At 28.8% G+C, this 21,192-nt stretch overlaps 1 protein-coding gene across 2 annotated transcripts in view; it reads left to right on the top strand.

The window, feature by feature from the left end:
- Positions 1–21,192, top strand: part of LOC100215858 (muscle calcium channel subunit alpha-1) — a 117,832-nt gene that overhangs the window by 19,667 nt on the left and 76,973 nt on the right. Inside the window, exons 6-10 of one of the 2 annotated variants that reach the window (XM_065800885.1) lie at positions 214–366; positions 5,212–5,402; positions 14,062–14,165; positions 14,326–14,441; positions 14,611–14,658. In XM_065800885.1, coding sequence (XP_065656957.1) covers positions 214–366; positions 5,212–5,402; positions 14,062–14,165; positions 14,326–14,441; positions 14,611–14,658 — 612 coding nt within the window. Of the gene's footprint in view, positions 1–213; positions 367–5,211; positions 5,407–14,061; positions 14,166–14,325; positions 14,442–14,610; positions 14,659–21,192 lie in introns of both variants that reach the window. The other variant, XM_065800886.1, reaches the window with a different exon arrangement.

The raw sequence follows: 21,192 nt of genomic DNA, 5'->3' as shown, positions 1-21,192 counted from the left end.
TACAATTATTAACAATGATTGTATAAAAATATTGAATAAAACTGATAAAATTTTATCCTATTTATTTACTTCTGTTTTTCAAACTGTTCTTCAAGTCTGTTTTCAAACTATTCTTCAAGTTCAACGAATCTTCAAGTCTGCAAATTGTTCTTAAGTTAATACTATTATATTCAAGTCTGCCAAATTTTTTTTTATTAATATTGTTATCTTTAGGTCTGCAGATTGTTCTTACATCGATATTAAAAGCTCTTGTTCCTTTGTTTTACATTGCAATGCTTGTTATTTTTGTTATCATTATTTATTCTATCATTGGTGTTGAATTATTTATGGGAAAACTTCATTATGCTTGTGTTAATGAAACCACCAGTAAGTTTTTTGTTGAATTATGCTAAATATACAGATATGCACTTGATAAAATAAGCATTCTTATTCTGTTTTTATAATAGTGTGTTTACTTGAAAAGAGTTACTTTGTGCAATAGCTCTTCATCCATTATCCCTAAATGCTTTTGTTTTTACATTGAAATAAATAAACTAGTTTTTTATTTTAATAATAAGATTTATTAAATTGCTACATTATGATTTATTAAATTACAACTGATTAAATCTTTCTGAGATTGTTAACACGACACAACATTAAAGAACAACATTAAATAAAAAAATATTTCATATGTAAATATTTGAGTTTGATATTACATTTTAAAATAATTTGTAAAGTTTTTTACCTATTAGTTTTAAAGTTTCTTTTTGTCTCTTTCCCATCATGCTTATTAGGATCCCCCTCCCCTTTATTTATTAACTTCGAAGAAATGTAAAATGGTTTTGTTTTCGCTTTTTTAAAACTCTAACCTTCCCATTTATTAAGATCTCTTCCAACCTCTCCCTCCATCCATTTAATAAAACTGTTTATTAGATTTTAGAAATATTTTAGATATTTTTAATTTTATGTCAGCAAGCAATCATTATTTAAAAGTTAACAGAAAATAGTTGACAAAAGACTTAACTCTAAATTGTGTGAGGCAGAAAAACATAAAGATGGAAAGATCCAAAGTTTGTGTTTAAGAAAAAGTACTGAATGAATAAAATTTTTTAAGCATAAAGTAACAGTTGTAGTAAAAAGATGTCACTTTGCTGAATTACGAGTCATGGAATATTATGTTTTTTTTATTGGTGGAACAAAATAGAGGTCTTATCACAAGATTACAAAAAATTGTAACACATAGAAACAAAAAGCTGTGACACATACATGTTAACACATATAAATCGTAACTGATTAGAGATATTTATATTGTTAAAAGATAAATCACTTCTTTAGCGTATTTTAAAGTTCTGCATCATAATTAGAAGTTATTTTAAAACTAAGTTTAAACTCCTAATAATTTTTAGTTTGGATAAAGACAATTTAAAATTTTTTTCAAACGACTGAACTACTTTTAATGACGTTATAAACAATTTGCAAAAAGATTTATATCAACTAAAAATAAAACATTCTATTAACTAAAAGTAAAACATTCATAAACATAATTTCTTTTCATAAATATAACATTTGTCATAAAAACTTTTTGTGATACTTGAGAACAAGTCATAAAAATTTTATCCTAACCTAAGTTAATAATAAACAAAATATCTTAATATCTAAATGTTGCATTTTTTTCGTTATAAATGTTAAATTTTTTTTTCTTATTCACTTTAAACAAGGCTGCAATCAACCACTATTAATTTGGGAGTTACTAGAAATAAAAAGGAGTTAAAAAGCGAAGAAATGGTTAACAGTAGACTTTTAAAAGTTGTAGGTTGTATGAGTCAGGAAAACATGAAGATAGGAGAGAGTTATTAAGGGTTGAAGTGCAGGTAAAAAATTACACAAATAAAATTTTTTTAGAGCATGCAGGGACAGATATAGTAAAAGAATAAGACTTTGCTTTATTTTTTTATTTTTTTAAACATCTTCGCTTCCAACAAGACTGCAGGAAACCACTAATTATAGTTGGAAGTTACTGGCAGAGAAAAGATGAAGATTGCAGAGCAAGATAATGATTGACAGATGACTTAAAGGATTGCAAATTATATAAATCAGGAAAACAAGATGAAGGAAGCGAGTTCCAAAGAACTGATGTTCGAGGAAAAAAACTACACAAATAAGAGTTTTTGGAGTACTTAGGAACAGTCACAGAAAAAGGATGACACTTAATTGAATGACGAGTAACACGAGAATGAATATTAGTAGATGGCACAAGAGACGCTAGCTCTTTAGAGCAGTGACCATTATAGTATTTGTACAAAAGAGAAAAAGAACCAACATTACAACGATGTGATAATGGTTGGAGGTTGGCTGCAAGAGCAGGTCCAGTTATGTTTACAATGCATTTTTGCACCTTGTCTAAAAGAGAAAGGGCATCATTAGAAGATCCGCCCCAGATATGGCAACAGTATTCCATACAAGATTTGAGATTTATAGAGGTAGAGAATAGAATCCAGAATAAGAAAGTGTCAAGCTCGATAAAGAGATGCAACCTTAGCAGATGCTAATTTTGCAATGGATTTGATATATGGTTTCCAAGAAAGATCTGAAGTAAGAGTTAATCCTTGAAGGTGAAGGCTAGATGACTCATTGAGTACATTACCATTCATAAATATAGGGAGATCTAAATTATTGCAATAATGAGTTTTATCTGATTTAAAGTTCACCAGCTGCTGTAAAAGAATTCTGCTACATCGACTGAAACTTTGACAGGTGGCAGCATTTACATTAAAAATATAATTCACAAAGATTGTCTGCAAGTATATTATCTTTGCTGTCTCTTGGTATTGCTGCATGTTTATATTACTCATTATTCTAGAATTTTTAACTTTTAGAATTACCAGCAACAGACTTTCTGTATTTTTTATGTATTTAAAAAATTATTGCTCAATAATATATTAAAGAAAATTTAGTTACTATATTCTCTAAAATATTATTGCATACAGGCCATTCCCATAGTTTATCAAGAAATGCTTTTTTATCATTATGAAAAAAAATCATCAATTAGAAACTATACTCAAAAAAAAACTGTTAAATGAATATAAGCTTTAAATTAAATTAAATTTGTTGAAAAGTTTAAACCTGAAGCACAATTTTCTTTTTTTTCTTAAAGGCATTTAAAAAAAATAAGAAAACATAATATAAAAATCTGTTTTTTTAGCAACAAAAAAAAAAAATTTAATAAAAATTAAATTGTTTCTCAATTGTTGTTAAAATGTTTTTACAATAGTCTATTGTGATTTAATGTTTTTTAAATAAAAGATAATTTTATATTCCATGTTTTAGCTTAACAAAAATTGGCCTTACGTTAAACTGGAGTTTTATATGTAAAAAGTGTAATGTGTAATGCTACATAACAAGGCCTAATTGTATAATCGCTTGCTTGAGCTTGGTAGTATTTGTAGAAAAAAGAAATTGATGCAAATTTGGGACAGAGACTCTAGTTCGGCTAGATTTGGTCCAACTAGATTTACATTATCTTTATATTATTGTTCTACTATAATTATTTTAGAATAATTTTAAGATAATGCATTTTTGGGCATCATTATTACATTAAAGGATGGATAAAAGAATAAAAAATTACAAGTTACAAGCACAATAAAGAAAGGCATCTTAGCTGTTAACTTTTTAATGTATTAAATTTTTTTTGTGAGTATTAAGGTGCTCCTTAAGTCCTTACAATCTTATCATAGAGCACCGTGGACAAGCATTTAACTTGAAAGCTCACACCTCCTTCTTTACCAATGTTGCTTATTGGGCTTGAGCCAGACCTCTCGGTTCTGAGTCAGGACATTAACCACTGCACCATGACTGCACAATATTTGGTATATAATTTTTATAAATGATCAGTATTGTAAGATAATCCATGATATAGAATAGAGGACTCAAAAAGAGTGTTTTCATTTGTTAACATAGAAATATTAACAATTTAGCAATAATTACTAGTATTAAACAATAGAGTTTTATTTGAATTAAAGTTCATCCCTGCAAACATCAACCCATCACAGAGGAAACATGACATTCAAGATTAGATGAATGTTTTAAGTGATCAAAAAGTAATGACTTTTTATTAAGGTTAGAGAATATAGTTGTGTTTTCAGTAAATAACTACTCTAAAGGTAAGATTATTAAAAGAAGATCATTAATAAACATAAGAAACAACACAGAGTCAAGGAAGGAGCCTTTGTTCTGTCATTATGATAAACAAATTAATAGTTGAGTGAGATTAAAGATTGTATAAATTGTTGAAGATTAAGTTGTTAGATTAAAGTTGAAATATTAGAAGTTCGTTAGTTAAAAACTCAAAAAAAAACTCAAAGACCTAATAATAAGAAGACTGATTAGTCGGGGTCAGTTCAATCAGAATCCTATAAAATAGATGCTATTTTCTGGCATAAATATATCTATATAATTATCCTTAGGAGAGGTTGTTTTGTTTTTAAATTTTTTTGAATATTTTTATTTTTAAAGAATTATTGTTTGTGGTGTGTTTTGGTTGTTTTATATAGAACCTTATATAAAAGTTAAAAATAAAATAACTAAAATATACCACAAATAACAATAGACCACAATAGACCAAAAACTAACAATACAGTTTTCAAAAACTTGTTTTTGCAGGCTGTTAATATAAGGTAATACAATTATGCTAATATATAATAAAATAGGTGCTTGAGTTGAAGTTGAAGCACATAAAAGCTGAATAAGTAGTTGTTACTGCATAAATTGTAATATAATATGCTTTAATAAAATCATTATATATTTTAATGTATGCACAAGGAGCAAATTAACTCAGAGATCGCAAAGATTTTTGCAGAAAACAAATTTACTGCAACAAAAATAGAGAAGTTCACTCTCATAAGACTCTTGCAACTATTATATTTTTTAATACTATTTGTATAAAACAGATGTTAATCCAGGTATACAAATACAGGATAAAGACTTTTATTTTATCCTGTATGTATTACCTGGATTAAAAGGTAATATATATCAACATATATTTATTTTGTGTCAACACTGTCATAAAAAATAATGAAACTTTTTTTTAAAAAACTTTTTTTATCAGGACTATAAAAATTAGCAATGGGGTTTTCTATAAATAATATAATTTAAGATTGCTAAATGACTTTAACCTGTCATAATTTGTGATTCACAATGGATTAATTTGCCTCTTGATGCATAAACTTTGTTTAGATGAAGTAACAAGATTTCGACCATGTAGTATCAGTTCAAAAGTAGGTTACCAATGCAAAAATGGAACAGTATGTAAAGATGTTTGGGAAGGTCCTAATTTTGGAATTACTAGTTTTGACCATGTGGGATTAGCTGCATTGGCAGTGTTTACTTCTATTACAAAAGAAGGTTGGACAGATGTTTTTTATTTAGTAAGTAAATAATTATCAGCTTAATATATTGTTGTCCTGTATTTATCATTCATTAAATCATTCTAGGAAAGGTAAGTCTATGCAGGAGAAACAAGATAATTTTAGGGTTGGGCAGCATTGTTGCATTTTTTTCTAATATAACCTGAAAAGCAAAATAATGTTGCTATAGCATTAAATAATATTAGTTTTTATTCTATAATGTAATGTATACCAAAAATGCTATAATTTTTCTATTCATTTTCCATTCATCTAAGTGCAATACTAACTTGATAGTTTTTTGTTAAAATTTTACATACACAACAACAATTGAAATGAAAGTCTCATATAGCTTCAGTAATCTCAGTCCACCATTATATACATCTGTATTTATGTTGGATTCGTCAGTGTCAGTATCTAGTACATTTTTTCTCTCAAAGAATTCTGTAATTGGATTTTCAATCATTATTTCTGCTATCCTGAGTATAGCCAATTGAGTTTAACATCAGAATGAGTTCTTTATCAGTATTGAAACTGTTACCACCTGATGCTATTTTTGAAGTCATTCTCACTGTGTCACAAAATGACTTCTAATTCGAACCTCTTTTCCCGAGTAAAACCTTTAGGGACATGATAGTATGAGTATGTAGGAGTACATTGGAGTTGGTTTTGAAATCTTTTATCATTGTCTGTGAAAGAAAAATTTGTTTAAAATTTTCAATTTTATTACTCTGATTTCTTATTGATTCTTATTTATTCTATAAATAAGCAGTGTACTTCCAACTTAGAAACAAAACAAACAAAAAAACATTCAATTTCTTCAAAAATTAAAAAAAAAATCAGATTCTAGCTTAACAGATCAAGCATCTTAAAGAAAAGGATTACTCTTATTAAATATAAATCTTAAAAATTGGTGTTGAAGGGTAATTTCTTGCATATCATGTGTTATAATACAGTATTCTCTACAAAGTAGTTAAAAGGAATGCTTGCTGTTGTAATCAACCAAACAGTTTAGAAAATTCTTAGGATAGTCCAGATGATTACTGGGTCTTTTTTAACTGTTGCCAATGATGGTTGAAGTCATGGTAGAGTGATTCTGTTGCTTGATCTGAATAGATGTACAATGAGTGTTGGTGGCGATCAATAAACTGTGTCACATTAAAAAAGACAGTATGCACTTTGGGAGTAACACTTGTTTTGGCAGCTTGAGGTATGAGTCTTTGAATTCTTCAATGAGGAAGGGATAGTTATCTTAAAGAACATTTTCAAAGAAAGCATGAACAACTACATCAAACTTTCTGAATGTATCAATGAATGGAAATGTTAAAAAGCAAGCATGTTTAAAAAACTTTTTTAACACATTGAAAAGGCAAGCAGTAAAAGCTTTCTGCACTCATTGCCTGCAACTTGCCCTCCGTGAAAAAGGTTGTTGAATGTTCATCATTTAGGCTACTCTGGTGCATTTTTCCACTCTAGACACACTCTTGAAGAGGTGGTTAACAACACCAAGAAGCAAGTGAAGTTCCATGGGTGGAATGAAGTACAAGATGAGTGTTCCTTCAGGTAACTTAATAACTGGCTCATGCAAATCATTTTGAAAGCCCTGGCTTTTTTGTTTGGGCACCTGCTGCTTGGAAGTTTTATTGGAGCCAAATGCCTTATTAGTTTGAATGGAGCCAAATCACCACTTTGATGAAGATTCTGTGATTCAATGTCACACCAGGTACAAGGGTGAGCACTTGAGTGAGACTGCAAACAAAACAACACAAATACCAATCTCTCAAGGCTCAATTTGTCCATGATCTGCTTTACATTGTCAGTGAGGTTTCATGTGATAGTCACCAGAAGTTAATGCTTCACTCCTGAGTCTTTGAAGAGAGGTTTCTTAGTCGGGGGAGAAGCATTTGGTTCTAAATCCAGAACCCCTAGAGACACTTTCATGAACCCCCCTCCTCCATCGATTCCCACCTTGATAAGTTCATTTGACTGAGAACCTCTGATCTAAACTAAAGTGTTTCTTAGAGCTTCAACATCTTTGCAGTACATAAATAGATGTTTGAATTCTTGGCTAAGACTTTTAGGTGTGTCTGAAATTTTTGAGGTGATAAATAAGTCAGAAAGATGCTTTCCAAGAGACTCAAATTTTTTCCTGAAGATTTTATTAACTACTTGCTGGGGAGCTACTTTGTCAAGTGTTGAAGCAAGCTTGTTCATCCCTCTGTTTAAAAGCCAAGTCTAGTTTTGAACTTGTAGAAATTGTTAAAGAGTCAAGGTGGATGTAGCTGCTTGAAAAAATTCTTTTTGTCTTGATGACCCTGGAAAAAAAATTTACATCAACATAACACAGTTTCTCATAGTTTTCTTGTTGTAAAAAGAATTACTTAAACAAAAGTATATTGAGCATATATGACTAGAAAATATTTTTCACTTGAAGTAACTGGAAGATGCCTTCTTATTCCTGGCACAGTGCCATGGGTAAAAGAACCTTGTTAGCTATCACAGAAGCAGCTACTCTTTCTGCTGCTTATGTGTCTTTTGGTACAACTTTAAGTTCTGTCAAAGTATTCCTTTTGTACAATTATGTAGAATCCTTTATCTAATCAGTGAAAATTACGCTGAACATTGTTACTCAACAACTGGCTGTTTTTTTGGCTGACTGATTTTGTTTGTTTTTCCAATCAGTTGAGGGCTTCCAAATTTGGTTTTTTCCACATAACAAATCATACAATCACATGGTGATTTTCTTGTTGTAGGAGGAGTCTTTACGTTTTGGTAGTCAGGCAGCAAGGGAAGTTGAACATCTTCACAATTGTCTCTTTTTCTAAGGCCTACTCAACAGTTCTTGCAGATACCATTTGGGGCACTTTGGCTTTCAAAGTTGATAGCTTGACCAAAAACCTCTTGACAGCGTTTAACCATAAAGACAGTCAGTTGCCTGTAAGCTTTTTTAAACAGGGAAAACAGACTGTTTTTTTGTTGTCATGAGTTTTTGCTTGATACAACATTTTAAATAGTTTTGCACTTTTATTTTCCTCAAAAGGCACAATGAAACTATTCACCTTTCAATTCCCAGAATTTTAAAATTATTAAATGGCCTAGGAACTTCTACCTAAATAAGTTGCTTATCTTTGTTAGTAACTTATGTGACAAAAATATAAAATTTTTATGTAAAAAATATTTCATTTTATTTGATTAATAATCTTATCAGTAGGTCAAAAAGTCAAAATTTTCAAATCGATTTTTCTTTCACGGACAATGATGAAAGATTTCAAAACCAACTCTAATGTAATCCTACATACTTGTACTATCCTACCCCAAAGGTTTTTTTATGGGAAAAGAGGTTTGAATTGAAAGTCATTTTGTGACACAGCGTTCAGTTTCTTTGTAGTTAACTCAAATAGTTTATTTTTTATTTACTTCTTTGATTTAAATAAATAATAATGATAAAATAAATGCTAAAATAATTTGACTTTTACTTTAAAAACTTTAAAAATGATTTTTTTAAATTTCTTGACAGTCTTTAACTAAACAGCTTCATTCATTCAGATATATATATATATATATATATATATATATATATATATATATATATATATATATATATATATATATATATATAATTTATATTCATATAGTATATTCATATATATTTATATATATTATATTGCTTATGCTGCTGGCGCTTTTGAAGGTTTTATATGTTTACGTCATTTTTAACTTTTTGTGTGGAGAGCTAGATTCTTAGGTTAAGTCCAAGGCCTTCTTAAACAGGCTGCAACAACTCATTTTCTGTAAAATTATAGAAGACCGATTTTTTTTATGGTTAAAACTTTTACTTTTTTATGTTTTCTTTTATAAACAAACTTTAGAAACAAATGAAGAGCTTTGTTAAGACAAAACATTTTGATTAAATTTTGGGAGCAAATATTGTTGGAGTTATTTTTACACTTAGTAATAAGCTACAATAAAGATTAAAATATTTTAGTTTAGCTGTTGATTTTAGTACACATGTAATACAAATAATAAATTTTAGCTTTTTAACACATGTAATACAAATAATAAATTTTTCGATGAAAACTAACTTAAACTTTAAAATTTTTTAATTTATTTTGAAGTTAAAAGTTTTGCTTGTTTTATTAAACATTCCTTCCCAAAATCTTTAGTGTTTTTTACAATAATTGTTTAAAAAAATGTTTGCCAAAATGCAGCAAATTTTTTTAACGCTTCGAAAAAGCAATTGAAATTTACTATTACAGTTTATAAAAATGTCAATTAATCCTCTCTTGCACAGCAATGGTAAAACCTTATTCACAAGTCTCACTTCAAATATAAAAAAACAATAAATATCTAAAGTAAACTCAATTGTCAAAGATTCTCTTAGTCTTCCCCTGTTCAAAGAACTAATCAAAGCTCAATATATAAGAAACATATCAAAGGTGTCTGTTTCCTCTAAAATTGAATGTAATTCTGGAAGTTTAAAAGTAAACCTGCAATATATAAAAGCCCTTATTTGCATTCATTTGGCAACTGTTCCTCACAATTTTCACATATTGACATGTCTAGTGGTGGCAAGCAGGAGGAAATATTGTAAAATCTGCTTGCTCGTCTAGCTCGTCTTTCTAATTTTATCAATTTTAAATTTTTGAATAATATTTTGCACAGTTATCAGATATGTGCCACCTGACCCTTTGTGATATTTCCCAAACTGTTTTTCTAGTGCATCTGATTGCAGTGTGTGATTACATAAGATACACCGCAATTCAACAAATACTTTGCACAACTTGATAATCTTTTAAAAGTTTTTTGCAAGACACTCGCAGTATTCATTGTTAAAGTTCTCTAAGAAATCTGATTGCCAATCATTGACTAAAGTAATAGGATTTCTTCGAATATCATTAAATCGTGACCTTTTGCTTTAATCTAATATCTAGACCTTTTGCTTTACTGTTGACTTTAAGTCACCACTTGAAAACTGTTTCAATGAAAAGTGCTGTGTTTTCAGCTTCAGGAAATTTAACTCATAACACTGCAACTGTTTCATCATAAAAAACTTTAAGAACTAATCCAACATTTCGTTGTTCAATTGGTTTTGGTGACATGACTTGTGTTAACGGTGACAACTTTACAATTCGATTATCTGCAGCATGAAGTTGAATTATAAATTTCCATTCTGCAAGTTACATAGTATCGTTATCATTTAGCAATGTATATTTTAAACATTGTAATTTTTCAGTGATCCAATTATTTAAAATACATTTTCAAATATGCACAGTGTTGTTTAAAAGATAGAATGCTGGAACATTTTTTGCATTAAAATATTGAAATGTTGTTTGATTTACTCGACAGTTATCCATTACTAACCCAAGAGGCTTTCCACCTGCAATTATGATTTGTTGATTTAATTCTTCTATCATGCTTGTTTAAAAATTTGTTGTAACTTATAAACTGGAAAAAAGGAGCATAAGCGCTAAAACTGTTTTTGCTTTTTCTTGGACTTTTGCTTTTTTCTTTTTCTGCTTCACATAATTTTTAAGTAAAGTATTTTTTTTTATTAATTTATTCTAACTAATTGAGAGTTTTAAAATTATTTAAGTTTTTTAAACAATAGTTTAAAAAAATACTAGAAACAAAAACTTGGCTTTTCAGTTGATTAGTTAAAAATAACTCACCACCAGAGTACTGTGGCCCAAGTTTTATGTACCTCACCAGCCAAGATAAAGTAGTATTTTCGAAATTCTTGAAGCTCCTTAAATATTTACTTTAAATATGCGGTATCTTCAAGTTTATTCACTTTGTCATTTGTTGTAACTCTCCTACACTTGGCAAAATAAGCTTCTCTACAAGATCAAAATATACTGATCGAGATTTTGAATTAATATGCAATGCAGCTGAAATGTCTTCTAAAGAAATCATGGTATTATTTGTTTAACAAAGCTATTTGATGCCTAATATAAATTGCTTGCTTAGAATCTGTTTCATCATTAATAACATAGCTAACTGCATTCTCCAGTTGAGAATTATATTTAATAATTCCCTTGTACAAAAAAGGCTATCTTTAGTAAAATAAACATCAGAATCTTCTCAAGTTAAATATATTGAAAACTTAGGTACCGGTCCAAAATGTTCATATGATATTAAAGATATATTTTTTTCTTTTTTAACAAAAATAAAGTTTTTCTTCACAGTTATTTGTTATTGGTTTAAAATGATAAATATGATGATAACTGTGAAATTGAATTAAATTGAATAGCGTCCATTTTTTTAAAGTTTTCGAACTCATTAGTTAAACTATTTTAGTCAGAGTAAACCAGTGACATCTTGCTTTCTAGACACTATTGGAATACAAGACACTGGTATACAATCTTTCTAGACACTATTGGAATACAAGACACTGTATCCAATGCATCCAGCCAGTCTTTAAAGACTGGCTGGATGCATTGGACAAAAAAAAAAACTACCACCTTTGACTTTTTTATGGTTGTATTATAATTTCCCATAAACACAACATTTATTAGGCATTTTACAAGTTCAACTATAATAGTTTAAATCAAACAACTAAAAACAACGAAAAAATTTGGCCTTCGCTAATAATAGGGAAAATGACCAATTTTTTGTTAAAATTTTTTTGGTCAAGGTCTTCTTAAACAGGCCGCGACAGTGGCCTGTTTAAGAAGATTAAGTCAGATAAATTTCTTAAACTTTTCAAAAAACTTAATATAAAAAAAGTTGTTGCCAAGGTGATCATATATGATAAATACTAAATTCAAAAATATATGATAAATACTTAATGATCAACATGAATAAAATTCTAAGAAAAATGAAAAAAGCTAAAAATATTCATACTGATTATATTAATTTAAATGAATCCTTTTTTGATTCGTTCATAAGCATGATTTTACTATGTTCTATTATTACTTTGATTAATCTTTTTTTTCTTTTCTTTATGGCAATTTTTAATTTGAAGTCTCTGGTGATGAAGAAGTTTTAATATTGCATTTTAAGTTTATGATAAATTAGTAAATTTAAGTGTTTAAAAATCAAAATACAATCATCAATAGAATTTTGTTTCAAAACAACTTTCAAAAAGTTTTTCTAAAAAAATACCACAATACACTTTTGCAATATTATTAGGTTGCTGCAAAAATAATCTCGTTTTTCAACCGTTAACTTTGAACAAACATAACTCAGCATAGAATAAACTTTATTAATCGAAATAAGAACCATTACAATCAACACATTTTTGCCAACGAGAAACAACTTTATTTATCCCGGTAGCGTAAAATTCCGAAGTCCTGGAAGCGATGAAGTCATCAAAGGTCGTTTTGACATCGTCTCGGCTTTTGAAGCATTTCTCGTGGAGGAAGTTGTCGAGATGCTTGAAAAAGTGGTAGTCGGTGGGCGAGAGGTCCGGTGAGTATGGTGGATGAGGCAGAGTTTCGTAGCCCAATGCGTTCAACTTCTGCAGGGTCGGTTGTGCGACGTGCGGCCGGGCGTTGTCGTGGAGGAGAATTGGTCCCTTCATATTGACCAATCTCGGGCACATACATCGGAGCTTTTGATGCATTTCGTCGATTTGCTGGCAGTACTTCTCTGCCGTAATCGTCTCGCCAGGATTCAGGAAGCTGTGATGGATGAGACCGGCTGCAGACCACCAAACAGTCACCATAACCTTCTTTTGGTGGAGATTCGGCTTCGGGAAGTGCTGTGGGGCCTCATCGCGGTCCAACCACTGCGCGGAACGTCGTCGGTTGTCGTAGAGGATCCATTTCTCATCACACGTCACGATCCGGTCGAGAAACGGATCGTTTTTGTTGCGCAGAAGAAGAGCAGACGATACCTCAAAACGACGATTTTTTTGATTTTCGTTCAGTTCGTGCGCACCCATTTGCTAAGCTTTTTTGACTTTCCTATTTGCTTCAAGTGGCGATCAACTGTTGAGTTATGAACGTTGAGTTCTTCCGCAACCTCTCATATGGTTTTGCGCGGGTCGGCTTCGATTAAGGCTCTCAATTGATCGTCATCAATCTCAGACGGGCGTCCGCGACTCTCTTCATCTTCAAGGCTCTCCTCACCGCTGCGGAATTTTTTGAACCACCACTGTGCCATACGTTCGTTAGTGGTTTCTGGGCCAAATGCAGTGTTGATATCGCGAGCTGTCTCGGAAGCTTTTCGGCCCATCTTGAACTGGAACAGAAAAATCGTGCGAATTTGTCTCTTGTCCATGATAGATTTGACGTCCTGTAAAAAATGACTAAATTATTATAAAACAAAACCAATACGATAACTAGATCAAGCGAAAAACGCGCTTTTAAATAACATATAGCATGACATCTGCCAATAATAAATTTATTCAAAAATTCATCCAAAAATATAAAATATGAAAAACGAGATTATTATTTATGCAGCAACCTAATATTTATAAAATGAATAATTAATATTACTCCTGCTCTCTGAGAGCCGTTAATAAAAAAGCCCACCTAGAATAACCATTAGTAAGAATATTAGGTCTTCTTGAAAATTCTGTAAAAAAATATTGTGCTCTTGTTTAACTTGTTTTCATTTTCAGGTTTTTTTTAATTTTTGTTTTTTTTTCCAATAAAGAATAAAAATTCATCGATTATTATATTATTTATTAAACCATATTTATAATTTATATTAATTTATATAACAAATTAATTTCTAGATAGAAGATTCATTAGGTGGAGCTTGGGTTTGGATATACTTTGTCACACTTATTATATGGGGATCATTTTTTGTTCTAAATCTTGTTCTTGGTGTTCTCAGTGGGTAGGAATTATTTTCTTATAAGAAAATGGTTATATAAAGCCATTTACAAACACACACACATACAAACTCACAGATCCACTTACACACACACTATTAGTAAATATACTATTTAAACTAAATCTGTTCAATTTCTAGTGAGTTCTTAGAACTTTCTTTTTAGTGAATTTGCTAAAGAAAAAGCTAGACAAACAAAATCAGGGAAGTACCAAAAAATCAGAGAAAAGCGTTATGTTGATGATGCTGTTAAAGGTTACACTGAATGGATTCAACAAGCAGGTAGGTAAGCTTAAAAGGTTGATAAATTTTGTGCACTTTAAAAATTGCATATGGCACTTCAAATTATGTATGTTCAGTGAAAAGATTTTTGAATCAAAAACATGTTGCCAGAAATAATAATAAATATTGTAATAAATATATGATTATAAATATACTACTTTTGGTTTAGAGGATTTAGAACAAGACCAAAACATCAATGAAATTAAGTTTTATCTAGGTAAGTTTTAATATTTTTAAAAAAGAAAAACAAATTACAAGAATTTGTAAATCTTTTGGTTTTGTTAGGATAACTACATCAATTTACCTTCAAAGAAAATTGTGAACTATTCACTATTATTTGATTTTAATTTAATTTGATTTTAAATTGTAACTTAAAACTACACGAGGCTTGGGCTCATTTATTGAATAACATTACATTTAGTTTATCTGAAATATACTTGCTAAATGTTTATCTTTTGGAATGTATATTGAAATTCGTATTCATGGTAATACTTGCAGAAGGTTTCCTACAATTTTTCGTAAAAAAAGCAATTGACATGGCGCTTCATTCTAATCCACCACTAGAAATAAAATCATTTTTGAGGTACGTAGATGATAGCACAATTTACCAATAAAGATAATGCAATCCATTTTCAACAAATATTAAACAGTCAACATCATGGCATTAAATACACAATCATATTAGAAGATGAAAACTAAAAAGTTAAACTTTTTAGATATTCATATAACCAACAATTGAAAAGGTATTAATGATTTTAACATATATCGAAAAGAAGCGATAACAAATATTCAGGTTAAGCCCAACAATTAAAAAAGGTATTTATGATTTTAATATATTGAAAAGAAGCGATAACAAATATTCAGGTTAAACCAAATATTCAGGTTACACCCAATTCAAACCACGATCTTAAAAATGTTAGAAAAAGTATTTATCCATAGAGCTTTATCAATTTGCTCTGAGAAATTTGTAAATAAAGAAATCGATTTCCTAATAAATGTATTAGCTGAAAATGGATACGAAAAAAAAATAAATTACAAAACCTTGCAAATATTGTTATAAAAAAAAGTAAAACACAAAAATAATGAAATAGTTTCATCTAACAGTGAAGCAACTATGCCAACTATATCACTACTGTGGAACCCAATATTATAACTAAAACTTTGAAAAGTCTTAAAGGAAGCAGGTTACAATACAGTTTTTAAATTAAGTGTGAATCATAAATCTTTGCTAACTTTGCTCAACAAAACAAAAACTACAGTCAAATAGCTATCCCGGAGTATACCTAATAGAATGCGAGTGTAAACAAAAATACATGTATGAAACAAAAATAAAAATCGGGACAAGAACAAAACAACACTAAAAAAATGTATTAGAAGAAAAATGGGACCATAATTAATCTGCAATTGGGCATCACCAAAACAAATGTCCATGCTATATAAAATGGGAGCAAGTAAAAATGTCGAAAATAGAACCTTAAAAAATTTGAAAGGTAAGTTTGAGTATCAATCGAAACTCAGTATAAAAAATGAGAACCTAAAAATGATGGTATGAATTTAGATGATGGTCAATATGTAAAAACGCAATTCTGGGCGCCATATTTTTTATACTAATGTAACGTTTAAGAATTCTGTTTAAAGCAAACTGTAAAGAAACCATCAAAAAGTGAAGTTACTATTTGTTTGTAATAAAATATTCTTAATAGCTTGTAATTAAAGTTGAAGATGCTAGTATCAAAAAACTACCAAAAATTTCTTAAATAGTTATTAAATTAGTATTGAGAGAATTCATGTTTATTGATGTTTATGTATTAAATTCATCCAACTTTCATGTAAGATGTCGTCATTTAAAATATGTGTATGTATGTATATATATATTAGTGATGTACCGATTAATCGGCATCGGCTTAATCAATCACTTTTTGCACAATCGGTATTAGTATCGGCATCAGCCTCACTTTCCGATTTTCCAACCGATTGCATTTTAATATTTTCATCCTGTATCAGGCCTTGTTACGAGATTTTGCTGTGTAGCAAAAACGCGTAACGCATTTCTAAGTAATTCAACTCAGCAAATATATTTTGGATCATTAGAAGTTATATTGCGTCACTAGCGTCTTTTCAAGTACCGCATTGTAATTAAAGTTATTTTATTAACGCGTTAAAAATCATACAAACAGTTAGTTATTTTCTCACTAGAACAAAAGTTACAAAAAAAATCTAAGTTCTTATTTAATAAATCATTTTTATTATTTTCTTCAAATATGAACTAAACTTTATTTTGAAAAAAATATTCTTTTTATTAAACGTAAAATAATGTTTGTTTATTTTCTTATGATTTTACAGTTGGTTTTTGATTATTTTTCTAACTGTAAATAAATTTTTTCTTGTTTAATTTGTGAACCGATAACTTATTCGTGATCATAATTTATTTTCATAAATTAAACGAACGTCATTAAAACTTTACGTTATTGAATTAACAATAAACAAAATATCTTATTAATAAAATATTTACATTAAAATAAATTGTGCATTTTTAAAACTATTATGACAAAAAATAATTTTTACATTTAAAAGGAGTTTATATATTTAATTCCTTAAGATAAAACTTAAAACACTTTATTTTAACTAATTTTTATCAACAATAAAAAAAATTATTAAACAAACTGTTTCTTTAACAAAAAATCTATTAGTTTACAATTGCGGTTAAATGCTTTTACTTACAACTTTATTTCTTCAGAATAAACCTCACATAAACGATATCAAAAGATAATTAAAAATATTCTAAAAGATATAAGTTTTTGCGTAACGCAAAACTGCTGAACGCGTAGGCAAATCGCCTTTTCGCAAGCAAATTGCGAGCTGCGTAACGCTTTTTAACAAGGCCTGCTGTATGATAATAATTAAATAATAAATAAACTAAACTTTATGCATTACTCAGAATTTTTTTGATAAATTTTTATTTTAACTTTGTTTACAAGCAATATTATTTATTCTTAAGATGATGTTTATAAGCTTTAATTTAACAAGCTAACAATTAAACAGCTAATTGTACTTATACTTTTACTGCCATTGTGTTGTTTTTAGAATAATTTTATTTTGTGTTGTTCTATTGTTATACTTAAAAGTAACCTATTTAAGCATTGTTATTTATATGTGTTCAAGTATAGCCTACTATATTTCTATATTTTTATTTGTTATTTTTGTTTTTCTTTTAATTCACCTCCCCAAGGCCACTGCAATCGAGGAGGCTACTTTAGTTTGGCGCGGTACTACCAGGGGCATGGTGGGGATAGAACATCACAAAATAAAATAATTATAAAAACAACTTATCTAAAAATAGTTGAGATATCTAAACAACATATGATTGTTGTTTAGATATCTAAATTATTATTAAATTAATAAATAATTCTAAGTAAACTGCTAATTATAGTACCATTCTTTTCAAAATTGAAAGAAAAAGAATTCCTCGACAATTGTATTTATTTTTTGAAAGTTTACTTTTCATAGTAAAAAAAACTATAAAATGTATATTTTTTTAACTGTGTTTTTCTAATATCTTTTAAAATAATGGTTTGACTCTAATTTGAGTCTAAGTATTTGTTTACCAGTACTGATTCCATGAAAAAGATTACATGATTTAAAGTTGTATGGTTTTATATTTTCAAAATTTTAATAATTAGTTAATTCATCGGCATCGGTAATGGCCTTTTCCCATCCATCGGCATTGGCCAAAAAAGTGCTATTGGTACATCACTAATATATATATATATATATATATATATATTAGTGATGTACCGATAGCGCTTTTTTGGCCGATGCCGATGGATGGGAAAAGGCCAATACCGATGCCGATATATATATATATATATATATATATATATATATATATATATATATATATATATATATATATATATATATATATATATATATATATATATATATATATATATATATATATATATATATATATATACATATATATACATAAATAAATTGTTATTTATTTTTTCTACCTTTATAATATAAGGCGTTTAAAAAAATGAATAATAATAAAAGAAAAGATTGCTGCCCCATTCATTAATGGGGGATCTTCCATTAGGCTGAGTAGACCAAAGCCTTGGGTCCCCAAGAGAAAAGGGGCCTCCAATAAGAGTCCCAGCACTAAACTACAAACTAATGTCTTCCTGCGCTGCGCTAAGGAATAAGATAATAAAAAATAATCTTAATTTATAAATAGCTTCAATCTCAGCAAAGAGTATTGAAACATAAAATGAGGAGTAGAAGTTAATAAGACTATAAGAGTTTAGAATTTAGTGAGAGTTTAGTTGATTTTGATTTCTAATTATATATTATATAAATGCAAAATACTTTTTAAAGCTAAAATTCACTTTTAAGCGATCTAAGCAAATATAAAGTAGTTAAAAATAAAAAATAAAAGAACAAAGGGTTAAAACATCAAAATTTCAAATTTCTGATTTAGTCGATTTTTACTTAAATAAACCATCTTTGTTTTTCAAAAAAAAAAAGGAAATTGATTCATATCCAAAATCTAAGTAAAATTATAAAGATCAAAACAGATTTTTTTGTAACATTTTTTTTAGTAAATTCATGAAAAATGGTCAAACAGTTGTATGATCCTGGCTTTGTTATTCTTTATGAAAAGGAGCAGCATTTTGTTTACCTGCAAACTATTTTCCTATTCAGGAAACATTGCAGCATAGGTGTCTGACGGTTGTTAAAGATTAGAAAAACATAAGAAAAATTTTTGTATTCCATTAAAAATCTGATGATCATAAGAAAGCCATGATGATCTATCTCACACAAATGAGATAGATCATTATAGCTTGCCACTATAAAGTCACGACGATAAGTGGAGCCCTCCACTTGAAATTTATTGGGCCATATGGAATTGATTTCAGAATTCGATCTTTTCTTGAAAGTACATCTAACAAAGTGTCAAACTGAGGTGATGAAATGTACTACTTACTTATTCAAAACTGTATATGAAGAGGTAGTGCAGCATGAGTAAAAATTTTAAAAACAAATTATTTAGCAGATAAACAATGTCGATAAAAAATGTTATATTCTTATTGTAAATTCCATGCCAGACATTGCTCATACAGAACAACTGGAAATAATATTAAGATATATATAATAAACGATTTTCAATCTCTCTACAGATCAAAAATCACACCAGCAAGATGCTATTTACAAAAGTATTTCAGTTTTTAAATAATGCAGGTATTCCTATTGAAAATATCCGTGGGCAATCATAGGATGATGCTTCAAATGTGTAGAAAATATACAGACTTAAAAGGACGAATTAAAAAAAAATGAATGCATTAGCAGATTTTGTCCCTTGTGCTGCGCATTCTTTAAATTTGGTTGGAGTAGAAGCAGTGTACATTGAAATGGAAATAACAGAATATTGCGGAACTATTTAAGACATTTACACCTATTTCTCTGCATCTTCACACCGTTGAAAAATTTTTAGTGAAAGAGCATCACTGGCATTTTCACTTAAAAATTTAAGCACCACTATATGGCCTTCTCATTATGAGTCAGTTCATATGGTTAAAGTTAGTTATCAAAAAATACTCATACTAGAGATGTAATGGAGTTGTATCGGATGTGTAACGGAGGTTTATCGGAGCCTGCAAATTAAACTAAGGCTTTCAATTTACAGTCTATAAACAATTTTTAATAAATGTTTTAGTTTAATTTTTTAATATCAAATCAAAGTCTTAAGATCAATATAATTCATTTTTACATTTGAGCTTTGTTATAACTTTTAATTTGAATTATCAGAGCTTGAAAAATTAATCGTAACCAATCCAACATATTAAAGCAGTAGTCGAAGCTCCATAACATTTTTTTTTTATATACAAATTTTTTTATATAATAATTTGATTCCAATAAAGTAAATTTGAAACTTTTGTTACACCTCCAATACACCTCCGTTACATCCCTACTCTATACCCTTAAATATATATTTAAAGAAAGTTCTAAAAAAGTTGAATGTAAATTAGAGGCAAAAGGTTTACATAAAAGATTTATGACGCGGGAAACAGCTGTAATATGGGAAATAATCTTCGAGCAATTTAATAAAGTTAACAAGTACTACAAACTTCTAGTTGAGATATTTATGAAGGATAAACTTTACTCCATTCACTAGAGTTATATATAAAAATTTTATGTGAAGATTCCGAGCCGAAATTAAAAGATTTTGAGAAAAGCAACCAAAATGAGTCCAGAAGTCGAAGAAAATTTTAGTGTTACACATAAAAGAGTAAGAACAAAAATATATACCGATGGAGAAAAAAGAGACATTTTTACTGGAAGGGATAAGTTTTGTATGGAGGTATTTAATGGGTTGTTTGATAAATTGGGGACTAAACTTGAAAAAAGAAGTGTTTTATATAAGGATATTAGAGATAAATTCAAGTTTTTAATGAACCTGGGCAAAAGAGGTTCAGTTATTGAACTTAAATCAATGTAGTCCGTTATATCATTATATAAAAATAATATCAGAGAAGAACTATTTAGTGAGTACAGTAAATTTCAGCATTATTTATATATGGTATGTTGTTACAAAATGATTGTATCAGTGCTTTCGAAATGTTAACACTAATTTTTGAAAAAAACTTTATTGATATATTTCCGAATCTTTATACAATTCTTAAAATTTACTTAACAATACCTATAATGAACTGTGAAACAAAACGGTCTTTTTTAAAAATGGCTTTAA

The sequence above is a fragment of the Hydra vulgaris genome, chromosome 07, assembly GCF_038396675.1.
Source record: "Hydra vulgaris chromosome 07, alternate assembly HydraT2T_AEP".
Lineage (NCBI taxonomy): Eukaryota > Metazoa > Cnidaria > Hydrozoa > Anthoathecata > Hydridae > Hydra > Hydra vulgaris.
The sequence above is the reverse complement of the archived record's forward strand: the minus strand, read 5'-3'. Positions and strand labels throughout refer to the sequence as shown.